The sequence below is a fragment of the Podarcis gaigeae genome (genome assembly GCF_964106915.1).
Source record: "Podarcis gaigeae genome assembly, chromosome: 2".
In the NCBI taxonomy this organism is placed as follows: domain Eukaryota; kingdom Metazoa; phylum Chordata; class Lepidosauria; order Squamata; family Lacertidae; genus Podarcis; species Podarcis gaigeae.
Window position 1 is genome coordinate 112,446,071 of NC_139679.1, and position 19,313 is coordinate 112,465,383.

The 19,313-nt window shown below is 45.4% G+C and overlaps 2 protein-coding genes across 3 annotated transcripts in view; both read left to right on the forward strand.

Moving 5' to 3' along the window:
• MPIG6B (megakaryocyte and platelet inhibitory receptor G6b) overlaps window positions 1-19,313 on the forward strand; it is a 158,935-nt gene that overhangs the window by 36,898 nt on the left and 102,724 nt on the right. The window lies entirely within an intron of this gene.
• The window catches only part of CLIC1 (chloride intracellular channel 1), a 40,314-nt gene that overhangs the window by 16,326 nt on the left and 4,675 nt on the right, over window positions 1-19,313 (forward strand). For both annotated transcript variants that reach the window (XM_083725261.1, XM_083725262.1), the window contains exons 2-3: window positions 18,384-18,493; window positions 18,660-18,785. In XM_083725261.1, coding sequence (XP_083581387.1) covers window positions 18,384-18,493; window positions 18,660-18,785 — 236 coding nt within the window. The remainder of the gene's footprint in view (window positions 1-18,383; window positions 18,494-18,659; window positions 18,786-19,313) is intronic.

A 19,313-nucleotide genomic window follows, 5' to 3' on the forward strand; every position in this document is an offset into this window, starting at 1 on the left:
GCACCTAGTTTTTGGAGGAGGAAAACAAGAAGAAAAAAAATATTCTGAATCTCAGAAGCCAGAACAGGAAGAGGGATCGCTGTGAAGTGAAAGCAGCAATCCCCCTTTCTGTTCTGGCTTCTGGGATAGCTGTGCAGCCTGCATTCACTCCATAAGACGCACACACACTTCCCCTTACTTTTTAGGAGGGACAAAGTGAGTTTTATAGAGCAAAAAATACGGTATTCTTTTTCCAACAATCAGGAATAATTTTATTGAATATTTAAAGGTGAACTGTAAAAGTGTAAAGACACTAGCAGGACTGGAATAATACCTTCAATGTAAAGCAGTAGGGATATAAGAATAATGTGCGCGATAAGAATGGATTTAATATACCAATTGCAAGGAGGGAGGGAAGTCAAGACTCGGCAGAGTCAAAGGGAATATATGGTAATAATAAGGAAGGGCTGTTTTCTCAGCTTCTTTCCCTATTGCTGAATTCAGTGGAGAGAGTAGCAAGCACAGGCAAGGAGGGTTTGGGGAGAAGAAAAGCAGCAGATTCGAGGTTTTTGGCAGCCTCTAGCAGGTAGCTCGGTGCTTTGCAGGGCAGAAGGTCTCAGGTCTGCAGCAACCCTGGAGAGCAACTTCCAGTCCGTGTAGGCCAGGGGTCTGCAACCTTTAAGACAAAAAGAGCCACTTGGACCCGTTTCCGAAGAAAAAAAACCTGGGAGCCGCAACGGGAGGGAAGGTGACGTCGGGACGGTGCGTGACTAACGCACGCACCGCCCCCATGCGACGTCACAGCCAGTACAGCGCCCGCCACAGTGGGGAGTGTCGGGGAGCACAATGCGCCTCCTCCCCTCGCTAGTATCCGCCCCAGAGCCGCGGCAAAGGTATAAAAGAGCCACATGCGGCTCCGGAGCCGTGGGTTGCAGACCCCTGGTGTAGGCAAAACTGAGCTGGATGATCCAAGTGATCTGACTCACTGGAGGTTATCTTCTTCCAGGTGATAAGCTGAGTGCATTCTGCAGGGCTCTGTTCAAAGGCGGAAAACTGGAAATGCACGCAGGATTCCCTACCTATAAAATGGACCTTTGCCTGTTTTTCTCCTTAAAGGAGGAAGTCTTTCCCAGCATGGAAAACGATTGCAGTGGTACTTCGGGTTAAGAACTTAATTCGTTCTGGAGGTCCATTCTTAACCTGAAACTGTTCTTAACCTGAGGTACCACTTTAGCTAATGGGGCTTCCCGCGGCAGCTGCGCCGCCACGCAATTTCTGTTCTCATCCTGAAGTAAAGTTCTTAACCTGAGGTACTATTTCTGAGTTAGCGGAGTCTGTAACCTGAAGCTTCCAACAAAAGATTAAAAATACATTAAAACATCAGTCATTAAAAACCTCCCTAAACAGGGCTGCCTTCAGATGTCTTCTAAAAGTCAGATACGGTAGTACCTCGGGTTACAGACGCTTCAGGTTACAGACGCCGCTAACCCAGAAATAGTACCTCGGGTTAAGAACTTTGCTTCAGGATGAGAACAGAAATCGTGCTCCTGCGGTGCGGTGGCAGCGGGAGGCACCATTAGCTAAAGTGGTACCTCAGGTTGAGAACAGTTTCAGGTTAAGAACGGACCTCTGGAACGAATTAAGTTCTTAACCCGAGGTACCACTGTAGAAGATTCCTGCTGGATCAGACCTTGCAAATATGGGCTTGAAGCCAGTCTGAAGCAGATTTCTTTGCATCCATTTCAGACTTCAGAGAAGTCTGAAAGAGCCATTTTGCAATAAACGGCTAAAATTACTTAACTTAATCCATTAATCACACAGAAGCCAAGAAGTTAGGGGGATGAACTGTCAACAGTCCTGGTTTCAGATGACAGTCAGCACTGCAGCTCACCAGTGTTTGACATCTTCTCTTTTAACTGCAATCTGACCTTTTCATTTTTTGTTTTTGTACTTCTGCAGACACGTGACCATGCCACAGATGCATGTGATCACGGGTTGTGCCCAACTAAGCTCCTGCTCTTGAGTAGGTCCATTGATTGAAACTAATGAGTCTAAGTTAGCCATGTCCGTTAACTTCAGGGTCTACTCTTAAGTAGGACAAGTGTTGGTCATTGGCTCCAGCAGCTTAATTTGGGGGGGGGGGGAGGGAATCATAGAACTGTGGAGTTGGAAGGGAACCTAGGGTCATCTAGTCCAACCCCCTGCAATGCAGGAATCTCAGCTAAAGCATCCATCACAGGTGGCCATCCAACCTCTGAAGGAGCGTCTCCACCTCCATCTGAGGTCCTCCTCCAAGGGCCGTCTGGCGGTTCCCCCACCGTGAGAAGTGAAGTTACAGGGAACTAGGCAGAGGGCCTTCTCGGTAGTGGCACCTGCCCTGTGGAACATCCTCCCACCAGATGTCAATGAAATAAACAACTATCTGACTTTCAGAAGACATCTGAATGGATGTCTTTAATGTTTGATGCTTTATTGTGTTTTTAATATTCTGCTGGGAGCTGTCCAGAGTGGCTGGGGAAACCCAGCCAGACAGGTGGGGTATAAATAATAAATTATTATTATTACTATTAAATAGAGGTCTAACAATACTGGCCTAGAAAATGTTTATTGAGTATATTGGGAGGGGGGGTTGTGTACAGTTGAAAACGCTGGCAGCATTAAGATAAATTCAACAGCATAAATTGTTGGAGATAAGCAGTGTCCAGTGCACAGCGGAATGATGAAAAGTACGTGCCAACATGCTCTATATTACTTTATTTACATTTCAAAGCTGGTAATTTACAGAAAAACATATTCCCTCTGCCGGAGCAGAGAAAGGCATCCTCTCTCCTCTAAAGCACGGAGAGAATCACACTGAACTGCAAAGAACAGTGAAAAACAGGAAACCAGTGTACGTCACATCCAGTCTCCTTTCCCGTGAGAAAACCCAATAGCATTTGACTGTGGAATGTAAACATTGTCTTGTGACAAGCACTTCGCTGCTCAGTGAAGGAAGCAGAAACCAACATCCTCCCCCTTTCTGTGAACATCACTGGGCAGCGTGTTCGTACAATATTAGTACAAACCCAACTTCTGCACATAGGTACAGTGTTGATCCCTTGATACAATCTTGGACAATACATCAGCAGGAATTTCATTACCTGGCATATAGGACACCGTTACGAGTCCCTTTTGAATACGTTCCCTAGCATGTTGCAACTTCAATTGCAAGTGCTTCGTGCTTTGCTTACAACCTTCAGAATTCAGCAAAGCCAAACATGCTTTGTTGTCCTGGTAAACCTGGATTGGACATTTGACAGGAATTTTTATGTCTTTGCACAATTGTAACAACCATTCACAATCCTTAAGTGAATAAGACAGTGCATTCAGTTCAGCTTCACAAGTACTTAAGCTAACTGTTGTTTGCTTCTTGCATGACCAATCAAATAGACCCTGATTGTACTTATAGCAAACTCCAGACGTACTTTTCCTGTCTGTAGTGTCACTTCCAAAACTTGCATCTGCAAATATCTCAAGACCACCAGACTTCTGATTGTTAAATCTCAGTCTGTAATGCATAGTGCCTTTCAAATACCGCGCTATGCGTTTCAGAGCTTTCCAATCCTTAACAGTAGGATTGTTGACTTGTCTGCTTAGCAAATTACAGCTAACAGCAATGTCAGGTCTTGAACATCTGGCAATGAAGTTTAGCTTGCCTAGCACACTTCTGTACAGTGTAGTGTCAGAAAATGCTTCTTCAGTGTCATCTACCTGATAACCTGTTATCATCGGTGTGTCTACAGGGTTAGCATCCATCAGGTTTAGTTTGCTTAACACATCAGCAATTTTACGTGACTGGTGTACTAGAATGTTACCATCTTGATCTCTCTCTATTTCCAGAGATAGGTAGTTGTTTATCTCACCAAGATCTTTCATGTCAAAGTGCTCTTTCAATTGAGCTAGGGCATTATTGTACATTGTGACATCCTTCCAAAAGAATAAAAGATCATCAACATAAAACAATCAATACAGTTTCTTTTGCCCCTCCTCTTTGACAAATACACATGGATCAGCTTTCCCTTGCTTAAAACCTAGAGAAAACAATACTTCAGTGAGTTTTGTGTGCCAACACCGTGCACTTTGTTTGAGACCATAAAGGGACTTCTTCAGAGCACAAACAAATCCCTGTTTTACCTGTACGCCATCAGGTGGAAGCATATAAAGTGATTCATCTAGAGATCCGTACAGAAAAGCTGTATTCACATCATGGTGACTAATGTGTAGATTCTCCTCTGCAGCTAGCTTGAGCATAAGCCTAATGCTCTCATACCTCACGGTGGGTGAGTAGGTCTCGTGATAGTCTTCACCTGGTACCTGTGCAAAACCTCTGGCTACCAATCTGGCTTTGTGTCTGACTATCTTGCCATTTTGATCAGTCTTCGCTTTGAAGACCCATTTGCTTCCAAGCAGTTTCATTCCTGGAACTACTGGAACAAGGTCCCATGTTTTGTTCCTTTCCAAGGAATCAAGCTCAGCCTTCATGGCATTTAACCATGGCTCAGCTTCCTTTGAATCCAAATCCTGGATTTCTTGGAAACTTGAAGGTTCAAACACCTTCTTGGAGCTTTTAACAGCTGTTACTGCTATCTTAGCAAACTCATCAGCAAATCTCTTTGGAGGTCTGCCTTTTGTCGCTCTCTGTGACCTACGAATTAGCCTTAAGTCTTCAATACTCTCCTCTTCCTTCTTAGGAGAAAAGTGACCTATTGTGAACAATGGTTCCTCTAATTCTTGATCAGAGCTTTCAGAGGGTCGCATAGAGGCTTTCGCACTCTTGAAATCCTCTGAATCACCCGATTCAGTTTCAGACTCAGAATCAGAACCTTCATCAGTGGGTGTGGGTTGTTGCGGTTGCTTTTGACTATCCTCAGTTTCATCACTGTCATCAGGATAACATTGGAAAATTCCCACATTCTCCCCCCACTTGGCATTGTACTCAACACTTCTTGTGAGCTTAATTTCCTTAGAGTCAGTCATCATTATTCTGTAAGACCCTTTCTGATAACCTAGAAAGATACCATGCAATCCACGCTTGTCTAACTTGGAGTTTTGTGGTGAGTGAACCCACATGTCAGAACCAAAAATTTTCATGTGTTTGATGTATGGCTTCTTGCCAAACATCTTCTCATAGGGGGTACAACCAATCGCTGAAGATAACCTGCGATTATAACTGTAAGTGAAACATGAGAGAGCTTCGGCCCAATAACTCTCTGGAAGATTGGCATCATGCAGCAAGGTTTTTAACCCTTGAAGCAATGTCTGATTTGCTCGTTCCGCAAGACCATCCTGCCATGGCGAGCGAGGACTAGACAAATCGTGTTGAATTCCTTTCTCAGTCAGAAAAGCTTCAAACTGCTGAGAAGTGAATTCTCCCCCGCGATCACTGAAAAGAGTCTTTACCTTCTTACCATGCACATTTCCCAACCAAGCACAGAATTCCTTGAACCTTGGAAAAGCCTCTGATTTCTGCTTGAGATTGTACACATAAATATACCTGGAAAATGCATCAATGAGAACCATGAAGTACCTGTTTCCACCCAAAGAGGGCGCTAGTGGTCCAACCAAATCAGCATGAACAACCTGGTATGGTTCTGTAACTTGCCTACTAGACACCTTACCTTTCGCAGCCATTTTCACTTTGTTTGCTGCGCATGCCTTGCACTTCATGTGGTACCTGCAGGGTTTAATAGTCATACCTTCAACCAAGGCAGGCATTTTAGATACTGCCTCAAAATGCAAATGACCAAATTTTCTATGAAAATCGTGAATACATTCTGCATGCAAACTTTTGTTAGAACCTGCAATGCAACAAGTGTCATCCTGCACAACATCATCAAAATACAAAACATACAAACGATCAACATATTCAGCATGCAATACATAATCATTTTTCTTTGTGATGATGCACCTTTTGTTCTTAAAGGAAACGTCAATTTTCCGCTCATTCAGCTGTCCAACGCTGAGCAGATTATGCTTGGCATCTGGCACATAATGCACATCCTGTATCGATAAGTCCAAACTGTGAAGAACAACAGTTCCGTAGCCTTTACTGGGGATTGTGTGGTCATCCGCCTGGTGAATCGCACCTTCCTGCGGTGTAAAAGACACGAACAGTCGCTTATCGTTGCACATGTGATGCGTTGCAGCCGAATCAACAACGAAGAAAGATCTAGACGTCTTCTGGACCTCTGCAACTTTTGGAGTGAAGCGTGAGACCATTGCCTTGTGCTGCGTTGTCCTGGACACCGGACCTTTGCCTTTGCCTCGGCCTTTTCCACGCGATGAGCTTTCGCTGCGCTGCTCTGTCTTGGCCCTGGGATATCTGCATTCCCTCTTCATATGGCCTAGACGTCCACACGAGTAGCATTTCACTGCCTTCAAAGCTTTGGCGCCATCTGGTGGTTCCACTGCACTCTGGGATGACGTCTGTGAAGACTCCCCCTTGCCCATGCAGCTATCACCCTGGCGGTCTGCTTCATTCTGAATCATGGCAGTATCACAGGCTACTGTGAGTTGAGCATTTGGCTGATTGGCATCAAATTCCCCACTTGCCTCATCCAGCCTTCTGCAGCTAGCCATCATGACTCTGGCATTAGCCTTCTGCGTCATCTCTGCTGCTTTAAATCAAGCTGCTTTATACATGCTGCGTCTGTGTACAGCTGCTTCAATCCAAAACAGCCTCTGCCTGTGAACCTGTGCCTTTCTGCTTAACTGCTTTGCTTATCTGCAGCTGCTTCAAACCGCATTCCAAAGGCAAGTTCAAAAGTGAAAGTTCTCTCTGCTGTCTTAAATTCATGCTGCGACACTGCTGCAGCTGCTTTACTTTCGATTTCCCCCAGCATAGGAAAAATTTATCCTTCTAGCCTTTTGCCTGTGCCACGGCAAAACCGGCTATAAAAGTTCAAAGTCCAGCCATAAAGCCATTAATTAGAAGCTGGCAGGCTGCCCGGAGCTGTAGCACATACCTCATCAAATCATCTTGACGCGCAGAGATATCGTCCGATCCGGCCCTCTGCATTCCGATCCTTTGCCGGCACTCCAATTCTTTGCTCCTTTGTTCCTTTGCCAGGAGCCCGACTTCTGGAGTCCATTCTCAAAACACTGCGTTTTTCTGGGCCCGGAACCAAATGTTGGAGATAAGCAGTGTCCAGTGCACAGCGGAATGATGAAAAGTACGTGCCAACATGCTCTATATTACTTTATTTACATTTCAAAGCTGGTAATTTACAGAAAAACATATTCCCTCTGCCGGAGCAGAGAAAGGCATCCTCTCTCCTCTAAAGCACGGAGAGAATCACACTGAACTGCAAAGAACAGTGAAAAACAGGAAACCAGTGTACGTCACATCCAGTCTCCTTTCCCGTGAGAAAACCCAATAGCATTTGACTGTGGAATGTAAACATTGTCTTGTGACAAGCACTTCGCTGCTCAGTGAAGGAAGCAGAAACCAACATAAATAAGTTTTGATGGCTGTAATAATGGAATACTGAATGGTTTAGTTTATGTAAAGTATGCAGGGATTTTATGTTATGCAAAATGAACTGTGGAAAGAGAAGAAGGAAATTCACTGATACTTTAAGGTTGTTTAAATGAATACTCTAAAAAGTAAAATTGAAAATGTAATAAAAAATATACGGGGGGGGGGGGGGAGAGAAAGGACTCAAGCCAAGAACCTCTCAGATGAAATAAAGCAAGCTTACTTTTGATTGCTCACAGGTCCCCACCCTTGTCTTCAGCGCAGGGGATAATAATATTGACCTGCGTTACTAGGTGCTATTACAGCAAGGTAATGTACCTAGAGTGCTATTTAAAGGGCGGGTATTATTACGCTTCACAGGGCACAGTCAGAAACCATGGAATTCCCTCGCAGGGGCAGCAGTGAAACCCTGGAGGAGGGAGGTGACAAAATAGTGCCACTCCCGTCCTGGTTGTAAGATGACAGCCAGGTGTGGACAGGCTGAGGTTGGTGGGCCAGTGCCCCGTTTGCCCTGGTTAACCCCTGCCACTGGTGAGATTCCCTCTCCTACAGAACTATTAAAGGCACAGGAGCACCTTCTCCTTCTCCTTTTCTTTTCGCATTTGGCTACTTTGCTTGCAGTGTTGTAAAATAAAAAATATGCCCTTTTCCCTTATGGGGTATCCAAGAGCGCATATAGAGTCCTTACATAGGTTCCCTATTGGTAGGAGAGAATAACAGAGGCCAACCAGAGAATGTTGAGAAGCAAAGCAGCTAGTAAGCTTGATCTTTATTGATCTGTTGCAACAGGGTACTCCCCTCACTCGCAGGAGAGGAGGAGGACCCACAAAAATGCTGTGCAAGGGTTTATAAAGACTTTTGAAATTCCCATCCTCTAGATCAAGACCACCCCCAGAAACATTATGCATACATAACAGAAGGGGTGTAACCTAAGGCCACCCCTCAGATACACCCCACCTACATCACAAAAATTTTAATATTGTTTTTCTCCTGTTGTTGTTTATCTCCTGTCTAGCAGGTTACTTGATTGGATTGCCTGAGGAGCCTGGCCATTCTTTTGTAGTGGTAAAATACTTATTTCCTGGGCCAGGTCACAGGCTCACACCTTATTCAAACAGACATATCCTTGAGACAGGATTTGTGAGGAAAGAGACAATGGGGAGGCTTTTCCAGTTTAACCTTGCAGAGAAAGGATTTGGTCAGTTTAGGAATCAAAATGGTTCCAGGTTGGTCTTCCTGTGTTGATCTATGTATATGCAGTTATGAACATTACCATATATCTAAGACCATAAAATTCCTATCACAGCAGCAAATTTACCTGCACGCCGCTTTTCCGGGTCTCTTGCGCAGCTGTGAGCTCCTCGCAGGATTTCTGGTTGCGTGGAAAGTTATGGAGGGGACCTTGAGTAGGACTAGCCGCCTGAGAAACAGTTTTTATCCAAATGCGATTTTGGTTTTAAATGCAGTGTAAGGTAGTCTCTGTAATAATAATAATAATAATAATAATAATAATAATAATAATAATAATAATAATAAAATTATTTATACCCCGCCCATCTGGCTGGGTTTCCCCAGCCACTCTGGGCGGCTTCCAATAAAACACTAAAATACAATAACCTATTCAACATTAAAAGCTTCCCTAAACATAATATACTCTGTGGGAGTGTATTATATTTAATTATGGGGTATCAGAGTTTTTAGGGGGTTAACCAAGCTGGAATAGCAGGCTTGTTGGTTTTTGAATGTCTGAGGTAGATTTTTTTCAATTTCGTTGTTCTGTATGGGAGAATGACAATAAAGATGATCGTACCGTGAAGTTGGCAGCTATGGGCGGAAGCCTTGATCGCCCGGATGATCGACATTCTGCGGATCCTCCTCCGTGTACACCAGGTAGGGCTAAACTTGGCCCTTCAGATTTTTTTTGGGACTACAACTCCCATCATCCCTAGCTAACAGGACCAGTGGTTGGGGATGATGGGAGTTGTAGTCCCAAAGCTTCTGGAGGCCCGAGTTTGCCTGTGCCTGGTGTACACCATCAGAAAGGGTTTGCGGAGTGAGACCCTGAGAGGGCTGCAGCGCCCCTGAGACTTGCATTGGCGGGCAAGTCCTGTCCTCTCCGCAGCATTGCTTTCGCTCATTTCAGCTTGCCACATCCTTCTCAGGTGTGCACACAGCTTCTGGAATGTTGCACTATTTGCATTAATTAACCCTAGCGCAGAATCTGGATCTCCCTGAATCATCAGGTGCATTCTGCATATTTGTGGCACCTAACAGAAACTGCGCCTGCCTCCATCCCTCCCTCCCTCCCTCCCTCTGTTCCCTGGAATACATTTCCTCACAGTGTAGCTTGTTGTCGGCTTTTTATTCCCTTGTTTTTATTGTCCGAGTTGCAATTGATCTGAGCACCGTCTGCTGGGTGTGTGTGCGCATGTGTGGGCAGGCAGGAACGCTCTCACAAACTACGTGTGTGCTGCAGTCAGTTGTCACTGATTTGCTTCTGCATCTTTCCTGGATTAGGCCAAAGGCTGTGGCAGAGGTAGAGCGTTATCAAGCTCAGCAAATTATTCCAGCGTGAGTGTACTCTGAACTAATCTGGAGCCAGAAAAGAGGACTTAGAATATGGAGTCCTGGGTTCTTTGAGTTGGCGGTGAGGAGGGAAGAAGGAGAGTCTACTGTTACGTTAGCCAGATGCAAAAGGGGAAATGGATCCTGTCCCTTTAGTAGCTGCATGTCAGGCTGTACTTGTTGAAATCCCCTCTCCTATTAAAGATGCATGATGATGATGATGATGATAATTAATTTGTACCCCACCCATCTGGCTGGGTTTCACCAACAAAATATTAAAAACACAACAAAACAAACATTAAAAACTTCCCTAAACTGGGCTGCCTTCAGATGTCTTCTAAAAGTCAGATAGATGTTTATTTCCTTGACATCTGATGGGAGGGCGTTCCACAGGGCGGGCGCCACCACCGAGAAGGCCCTCTGCCTTCTCCCCACCTTCATTTTACAGTTGACCATCCTATCTACCAATAAAAAATTATAAGATTTTAGCTATGTTAGTCCATATTGGGGGAATTCAAAAAGACAGTATATTTATTCATTTGTTGGTCTGTTTAATTGAATTCCATTTATGAATCTCTTCCAATTTACAATTTTGCAAATAAAAACGCCACCTACCAAAATAACTGCAATTAATAAATTTTGCTTGATCCGGCCGCAAATGTCAGAAAGTTGTGAGCGAGCTTCTCAGATGTTTGACTGAGAATCATTCCCAGCCAGTCCACCCTTAAAAAAACAAGGCTTTAGATCAGTTTTGCCCCCAAATAGCAACTAAACATTCTGTTTTGGTGGCTACAACCTTGGTTTAAGGAGCCATTTGAGGCCTAGCTTATATACCTAAGTTTGTAACACTGGTCAGAAGGGGAGATGGCAAATTTGAAAGTCATTCCAGTTTTTCATTTTTACCCCCTTTCCCTTTTTCAGGCAGAAGATGTTGTACGTGTGCTTTAAGCTCGGCTGCTCTCGTCATGGTGCGAAATGCAAATACATAAATATTGGGTTAGAGACGGGAAGAGTGCCAGCAGGCTTGGCTTTAAGAGGAGAGCAGAGGGGTGGCGCTTGGGAACAAAGTCTCCTTACAATGTCTTTTCTGTGTCTGTGTGCTCTGGTGGAAAAGAGAGAGACGGAAATAGACATCCCCGATTTTTGCTTTCCCCTCTTCCTATATTTAGCACCTGCAAAATGTCATTTCTCCAGAAATGCTGGTGTCGTCGCTGGCTGGAATAGGCCCTTGAACTCTATTCATGCCTCTTCCTTGCCTGAATGGAGGAAGGAATTGGTTGAAACCAGCCTTCTGTGAGGACGGAAAAATTCATAGCTGTTGCTCCACTTTTGCCCTTGGCCCTGCCCACCGCTGTTGTGGCCCCCCCGGAAGTTGCCCGGTGGCCCTTGGGCCTGAAGAGGGTTCCATCCTGAAGGAGATGCCTTTTCAGATTACAGACCTGGCAGTCTCATTGGTGGGTGTTTTGACGGTCTGGGCTGCCTTTGCAGGTTCAAAGGAGCTTGAGGGATCAAGTGGATTTGAAGGTTGGAAGGAATTCATGAAAGGGAATAAACCGTAGTGATGAAGACGTCTCCTCAGCTGCCATTTTTAGGGGGTTAGAATAGAGAGACTGGCCGGGTATCCCACTTGGAGGGTGGTACTCCCGTCCTTAGCATGGTTGCCAACCCCGCCTCAGCTACACTAAGCGTTGGCCAGGGGCGTAGCATTCAGCAGGTTCAGTTAAGGGTTGGGATTCCTGGTTTCTTCTAAAAGAAGTGGTAAAAAAAGGGTAAAGGACCCCTGACAGTTAAGTCCAGTCACAGGCGATTCTGGGGTTGCAGCGCTCATCTCACTTTATTGGCTGATGGAGCTGACGTTTATCCGCAGACAGTTTTTCCGGGTCGTGTGGCCAGCATGACCAAGCTGCTTCTGGCAAAACCAGAGCAGCGCACGGAAATGCTGTTTACCTTCCCATCGGAGCCGTACCTATTTATCTACTTCCACTGGTGTGCTTTTGAACTGCTAGGTTGGCAGGAGCAGGAACCGAACAATGGGAGCTCACCCCATTGAGGGGATTCGAACCGCTGACCTTCCGACCCCCAAGCCCAAGGCTCAGTGGTTTACACTACAGCGCCACCTGCGTCCCAAGTAGAGTAGGACCTAATTCAGGGTGGGCAACATTCTCCACCTCCCAGGCAGCCTTTTGAGGGCCATGGTTTTTTGGGACACGGGTGGTGTTGTGGGTTAAACCACAGAGCCTAGGACTTGCCGATCAGAAGGTTGGTGGTTCGTATCCCCGCAACGTGGTGAGCTCCCGTTGCTCGGTCCCTGCTCCTGCCAGCCTAGCAGTTCGAAAACACATCAAAGTGCAAGTAGATCAATAGGTACCGCTCCGGCGGGAAGGTAAACGACCTTTCTGTGTGTTGCTCTGGTTCGCCAGAAGCGGTTTAGTCGTGCTGGCCACATAACCCAGAAGCTGTACGCTGGCTTCCTCGGCCAATAAAGCGAGATGAGCGCCGCAACCCCAGAGTCGGCCACGACTGGACTTAATGGTCAGGGGTCCCTTTACCTTTTAGCAGAGCAAAAGTGTGGAGGGCGACAAATGGAGAATTGTCCTTCATAGAGCAGGCTAGTTTCTACATGCGTTCAGACATCCTTCCCTCTGTGCCCTCCATTCAGACAAGCAGGATTTCTTATCAGAGTTCAAGGGTGCATTTCAGCAGGACCAGTGAAGGCGAGGTTCTCCTCTCCTGGCATAATTATTTAGAGTGGGGTTGAATGTCTGTGGCCCGGACTCCTGGGTTCCTTGGGAATGGATGAAGAGCGGAATGTATTAGGTGGAGATAGGGGGGCCTTGGGTGGCTGAGTAACTTCTGACAGCCCATAGTGGAATTTCCTGGCTGCTGTTCAAAGGCTGAAATGAACATCTCCTTAGTATTTTTTTTTTATAAAAACCCTTCTAAGTCTCAGAATGATGTCAGCCTGGGAACTCCCTCTTGTCTCCTCCAGATCAGACTAGGCTGGCCGCCCCAAGCCACCAGGAAATCATGTGACTTCATCTCCACCCTCCATCCTTCTATACATGTTTTCTCCAGAAGCTAGTCGACTTATCACTTTTATGGCTCATTCTTGCTTCATCTTTTTCCAGGGAAGGGCCTCTCTCTCTCTTTTTTTCCCCATGTAAGGGTTTGCGGTTTTGTTTCTGTGCCTGATTTAGCAACCGGAGAGTCATGGTTTTTTGTTTTAAAAAACTTAAACCTGCTAGTCCCTGGAAGAAAGGAAAGGGCAGGGTTGCCATGAGAACAATTAATCACCATGGCAGAAAGTGGTTAGGAAAAGGCACTGGGGATTATTTAGGGTGGGAAACGTTGGTGGGTCTACTGGCTACATATATTTACAGTGGTACCTCGGGTTAAGTACTTAATTCATTCCAGAGGTCCGTTCTTAACCTGAAACGGTTCTTAACCTGAGGTACCACTTTAGCTAATGGGGCCTCCTGCTGCTGCCGTGTGATTTCCGTTCTCATCCTGAAGCAAAGTTCTTAACCTGAAGCACTATTTCTGGGTTAGCGGAGTCTGTAACCTGAAGCGTATGTAACCTGAAGCATCTGTAACCCAAGGTACCACTGTATAGAACTTTGCACAGTCATGGCTTCCCTGCAAAGAATTCTGGGAGCTGTAGTTTACTCCGCCACGGAGCGATGCTTCCCAGCAGTCTCAATAAACTACAGTTCCCAAGATTCTTGGATGGTGGTGTAAGCCACGTATGGGACATATGGTATGTAAAATTTTCTGGGAAAAGTGCTTGCGGCCTTTAAAAATTATTAATTTTCTGTTCGGAAATTTAGGAGGTTAAAAAAAGGAGAAAGGTTTTTCTTCTTCTCTGGATTGCCAGATTCTTCTTGCCATCGGAACTTCTCGTGCAACTGGGATGCCCATCGAAATTGCGGTCTGTTGAGTCACGGGAAATTGGCAGTGAGGCTGGATATAAAAGGAAACAAGGCTCTCTCACACCTTTAATTACAGGGATGGGGAAAACTGATATTGCTGGACTATAACTCTCATCATCCCTCGCTGTTGCCACCGACAGTTCTAGCTGGGCCTGATAGCAGGAGTCCTGACAGCACCTAAAGGGCCACAAGTTCCCTGCTGCTGATTTAATAGTTTTTTGGGTGTGTGTTTTTTAGATCTCATTTAAAAATATTTATTGGGTTTATTTTTTTTTAAAAAATGTTTTTAGATACTTTTTTGGGTTTTGAATACGTTTTTGTTTTCTTTAAAATCGTTTTGTTTTATCACGGATGTGTTTCCCACCTTGGGCTCCTTTGCGAAGAAGGACAGGATATAAATCTAATTATTTAAGTTCAAGCAAACTTATTAGTACTTGCTCAGAAGCCCCGTGTAGCTTGCATGACAGGTTGTACTGGAGTTCCCTCTTCTGTACAAATATGAAAGGTGCAGGAGCTGCCTTATTTTATATTTTATATTATTTGCTACCCTGAGTATATCTTGCACAGTGACAGTCGAAAAATTGAGATGGTTACGTCAGCACAATGTATTCCGCAACCTGAGTCAGGTTTTCGAAGAATTTTAGTTGTGGCGTTTTCGTTTTGTTTTTGTTTGCACGGGAATAGCAAATTGCCAAAAAAAATTACAAACAGCCAATTGACATTGCGGAGCAGCTCTTAGGTCCGGCGGCCATTTTGATTGATGGCTGGCTCCGCCTGCCTTTCTGTTTGGGCATTTTTATAGCAACTTCTTGTCCCTTGCTGCCTGCCAGGCTGGCGGCGGCTGAGGGGTAACCATTCCTGAGTAGCCGAAGTAGGAACTGGCTGCACCATGTTTAGCTGGCAACAACTCAACTTTCTGGAGGATGTTTGGGGAAGCCCATCTGTTTCCATGGCAACGTTTGGTGGCCTTAATCCTCCATGGAAGATGATTCATCTTATCTCCTCCCTGACTGTATGGGTTACTAGAGCAAGAGATCTTCTTCCCTTTGGCAACTGTTGATAAGAGATTCCTGTTGTCTATGCAGCCCACTGTCCCCAGAAGTGCTGGCTTGCCACAAGTTTGGCCATTCTGTCTGCAGTCGCACATTGCATCTATTCTCTCCCCCCCCCCCCGAATATTTTTTTATTGTTTTCTTTACATAATCTTTCTTTCCATACATTTCATACATAGGTAAAGGTAAAGGGACCCCTGACCATTAGGTCCAGTCATGGCCAACTCTGAGGTTGCGGCGCTCATCTCGCTTTACTGGATGAGGGAGCCGGCATACAGCTTCCGGGTCATGTGGCCAGCATGACTAAGCCGCTTCTGGCGAACCAGAGCAGCACACGGAAACGCCGTTTACCTTCCCACCGGAACGGTACCTATTTATCTACTTGCACTTTGACGTGCTTTCGAACTGCTAGGTTGGCAGGAGCAGGGACCGAGCAACAGGAGCTCACCCCGTTGCGGGGATTCAAATCACCGACCTTCTGATCGGCAAGTCCTAGGCTCTGTGGTTTAACCCACAGCACCACCTGCGTCCCTTATTTCATACATACATCAACATATAAACCATATAAACATATAAACTTCCCTCCTTCCCTTCAGTTGGTATCCCTTGTCACATTCTTTCGCGTATTTTATCCTCTCATCTTTATTTTACGTTGTAGGAGTTACTTCAGTCCTGCTAGTGTTTTTAAGTTTTTACAACTGTCTTTTAAATACTCAGTAAATTTACTCCAATTATCCTGGAATCCCTGTTCGTCCTCATCCCTGAATCCTTCCCGCCAATTTGGCTAGTTCCGCGTCGTCTGTCGTTTTCGACTGCCACTCCACAATGGTAGGAACTTCTTGTGATTTCCAGTTTAGGGCCAACGAAGTCCTTGCCGCAGCTGTGGCATATACATGAATAATCTTTGGTCCTTTATCTTAATTTCCTTTCCCATCAGACCAAGCAAAAAAGCCTCTGGTCTTTTGGGAACAAAGACCTGTATAGTTAAAGCTATGGTTTTCCCAGTAGTGAGAGCTGGACCATAAAGAAGGCTGATCGCCGAAGAATTGATGCTTTTGAATTATGGTGCTGGAGGAGTCTCTTGAGAGTCGAATGGACTACAAGAAGATCAAACCTCTCCATTCTGAAGGAAATCAGCCCTGAGTGCTCACTGGAAGGACAGATCCTGAAGCTGAGGCTCCAATCCTTTGGCCACCTCATGAGAAGAGAAGACTCCCTGGAAAAGACCCTGATGTTGGGAAAGATGGAGGGCACAAGGAGAAGGAGATGACAGAGGACGAGATGGTTGGATAGTGTTCTCGAAGCTACAAACATGAGTCTGACCAAACTGCGGGAGGCAGTGGGAGACAGGAGCGCCTGGCGTGCTCTGGTCCATGGGGTCACGAAGAGGCGGACATGACTAAACAACATTTCAATATTTTTTAAAGCTCATTATAGGAGAGCACATTGCATCCAAAGTACATCATTAAACGCAGGTATAGTAAAAGATAATAAAAGCAGCGCCATTAAGGTCGCCTCCTTAAGCACGGCGCCCCCTTCAGTGCAGTTTGGCCTATTGGATCCTCCTGTCTCTATCCTCATTTTGGACTAGGAGAGATCCTCCTGCAGGCCTGCGCTCGGAGCCCTCCCAGGAACTTGTATAGAACCCGGTTGTTAAACCTGCTTAGTTAGCGACTCCTGTGTGGCACGCTAAACAGAGATCAAGGTTCAGCAGGAGCTCCCAGCCTGCAGGGGAGACCGAAACCTGCAGAAAACACGCCAACTGATCACTAGCGCTGTGATTTACAGCCCCTTCGGAACAGGGTGACTCTGCTTTTTTTCTTTTTTCTAAAAAAAAAAAAAAAAGTTTTGGATGGCTGTGACCTTTGTAAGTGCAAAGATCCAATACTATATTTCACTGTGGTGGAAGGTATTATGGCCTTTCGTATGCCACTGTCTCCCTCTAGTGGTTGCAAGTCAGACTCTCGCCCTCCCTCTCATTTTTAGTTTTCAGTTTTACAATTTAAAGTACTCATTTCTGCATCCTTAAGATATCAGTGACTTCCCTTCTCTTTCTATGGCTCATTTTACATATCATAAATCCCTGCATATTTTACAAAAACTATACCATTCAGCATTCCATTATTACATCCATCAGAACTTATTTACACTGTTCAATTTATCTTAATGCTGCCAGCATTTTCAGCTGTACACCGTTATTTCCCATACATTCAATAAACGTTTTTCCAATCTTCTCTAAACGTATGTCCTTCTTGTTCTCTTATTCTATATGTTAAGCCTGCAAGCTGCGCATATTCTGTTGGCTTAAGTTGCCATTCTTCTTTGGTTGGAACCTCGCTCGTTTTCCATTTTCTGGGCTAGCAAAACACGGGCCGCAGTAGTGGCATACATAAATAACATTTTTTGATACCTGGAAATTTCAAGTTGCAAGTCAGTCTCAGCCCTTTCCTACATGCTTTTGTGGCTTCCTGAAGGCCAAGTCGCTGGTAAAAGTGCTGTGATTCTGACTCTTGTAGAAGACCCCACTCATACTAACCATCCCAGGGCGCTCAGCCACTGCCACAATGTCCTTTCTCCTATCAGATCAAAATTGTCCTATCAGATAACAGCAAAGGTTGCTAGGTTCATAGCAGGGGCAATCAGAATAAGGGCCACTAACTGACGGCTGATTCAGGACTTTAAATTGTGCTCAAGCTTTTAAATTGTGCTCTTAAATCAAACTTCATTTTCTGCATATACTGTAATGTTTTATTGTTGCTATGGCCATTGGCTAATGCGAATAAAGTTTTATCTGTCTATCAAACACTGCCCTCTCTCTGGCTTGCAGCGGGAATTACTTTAGCTATGTTTCCAGAATTACTTAAGCTACGTTTTGGGTACCATCCCAAGGCTGCGGAGTTAACTAGCAGAGTGGCTGGGGAAAGCGAGGAAGATGGGTGGGGTATAAATGATGATGATTGTTATGTACTGAAGTTCTCACCCTTGGCCAGCAGGGGGATACTGTAGATAGTTTACACTCAGGTCCACATATGCAAATAAGGGATTGAAAGTGACGTTCAGTGATTGGATAGTTACAGAAAATGGTTACTGTTGCGTTGTAGTGGAGCTCTATATAAGCAGGCTGGCTGAACCCTTCAGTTCAGTTCTGTTCTGGCCTGTGAATAAACAAGAGCTGTTTGAAGAATCGCTGTGTCGTCTGATAGGTTCACCCACAACTTAACGATGATGATGATGTACATAAGATGAGCTGGATTAGGCTAAAGATGGGTCTAGTCATTGAATTACAGAATGGCAGAGTTAGATTGAGGCTTAGATCTCAATGTTTTGGTTTCATTTCCTCAGGCTGGCAGCGATGGAGCCAAAATTGGGAACTGCCCCTTCTCCCAGCGACTCTTCATGGTCCTTTGGCTCAAGGGCGTGACCTTCAACGTCACCACGGTGGACACCAAGAGGTGGGTAGAAATTGCCGCAGGGGCACCCTAGGGCACCCCCCCTTTTGTTATGGTCTTGCATGTGTATCTCCCCGTCCGGCCAGCATCGCTTATCTTCGCTACAGGGTCCTTCTCGCAGTTACAAGCACTCTAATATGTTCTTCTTCTTCTCTTCTCTTCCTTGTAGGAGGACCGAGACGGTGCAGAAACTGTGCCCCGGAGGTCAGCTCCCGTTCCTGATGTACGGGACCGAGGTTCATACAGACACTAACAAGATTGAAGAGTTCCTTGAGGAGGTCCTTTGCCCTCCCAAGTAAGAATTATATGAGGCAATTGAGCTGATCATGGGGATACCAAGGATTATTATTGTATACCTGAAGGAGCATCTCCACCCCCATCGTTCACTGAGGCCCAGCTCTGAGGGCCTTCTGGCAGTTTCCTCACTGCGAGATGTGAGGTTACAGGGCTTTCTCGGTGGTGGTACCCGCCCTGTGGAATGCCCTACCACCAGATGTCAAGGAAATAAACAACCACAGTGGTATCTCGGGTTAAGAACTTAATTCGTTCTGCAGGTCCGTTCTTAACCTGAAACCGTTCTTAACTTGAGGTACCACTTTAGCTAATGGGGCCTCCTGCTGCCACTGCTGCACGCTTTCTGTTCTCATCCTGAAGCAAAGTTCTTAACCCGAGGTACTATTTCTGGGTTAGCGGAGTCTGTAACCTGGAGCGTCTGTACAGTGGTACCTCGGGTTACAGATGCTTCAGGTTACAGACTCTGCTAACCCAGAAATAGTACCACGGGTTAAGAACTTTGCTTCAGGATGAGAACAGAAATCGTGCT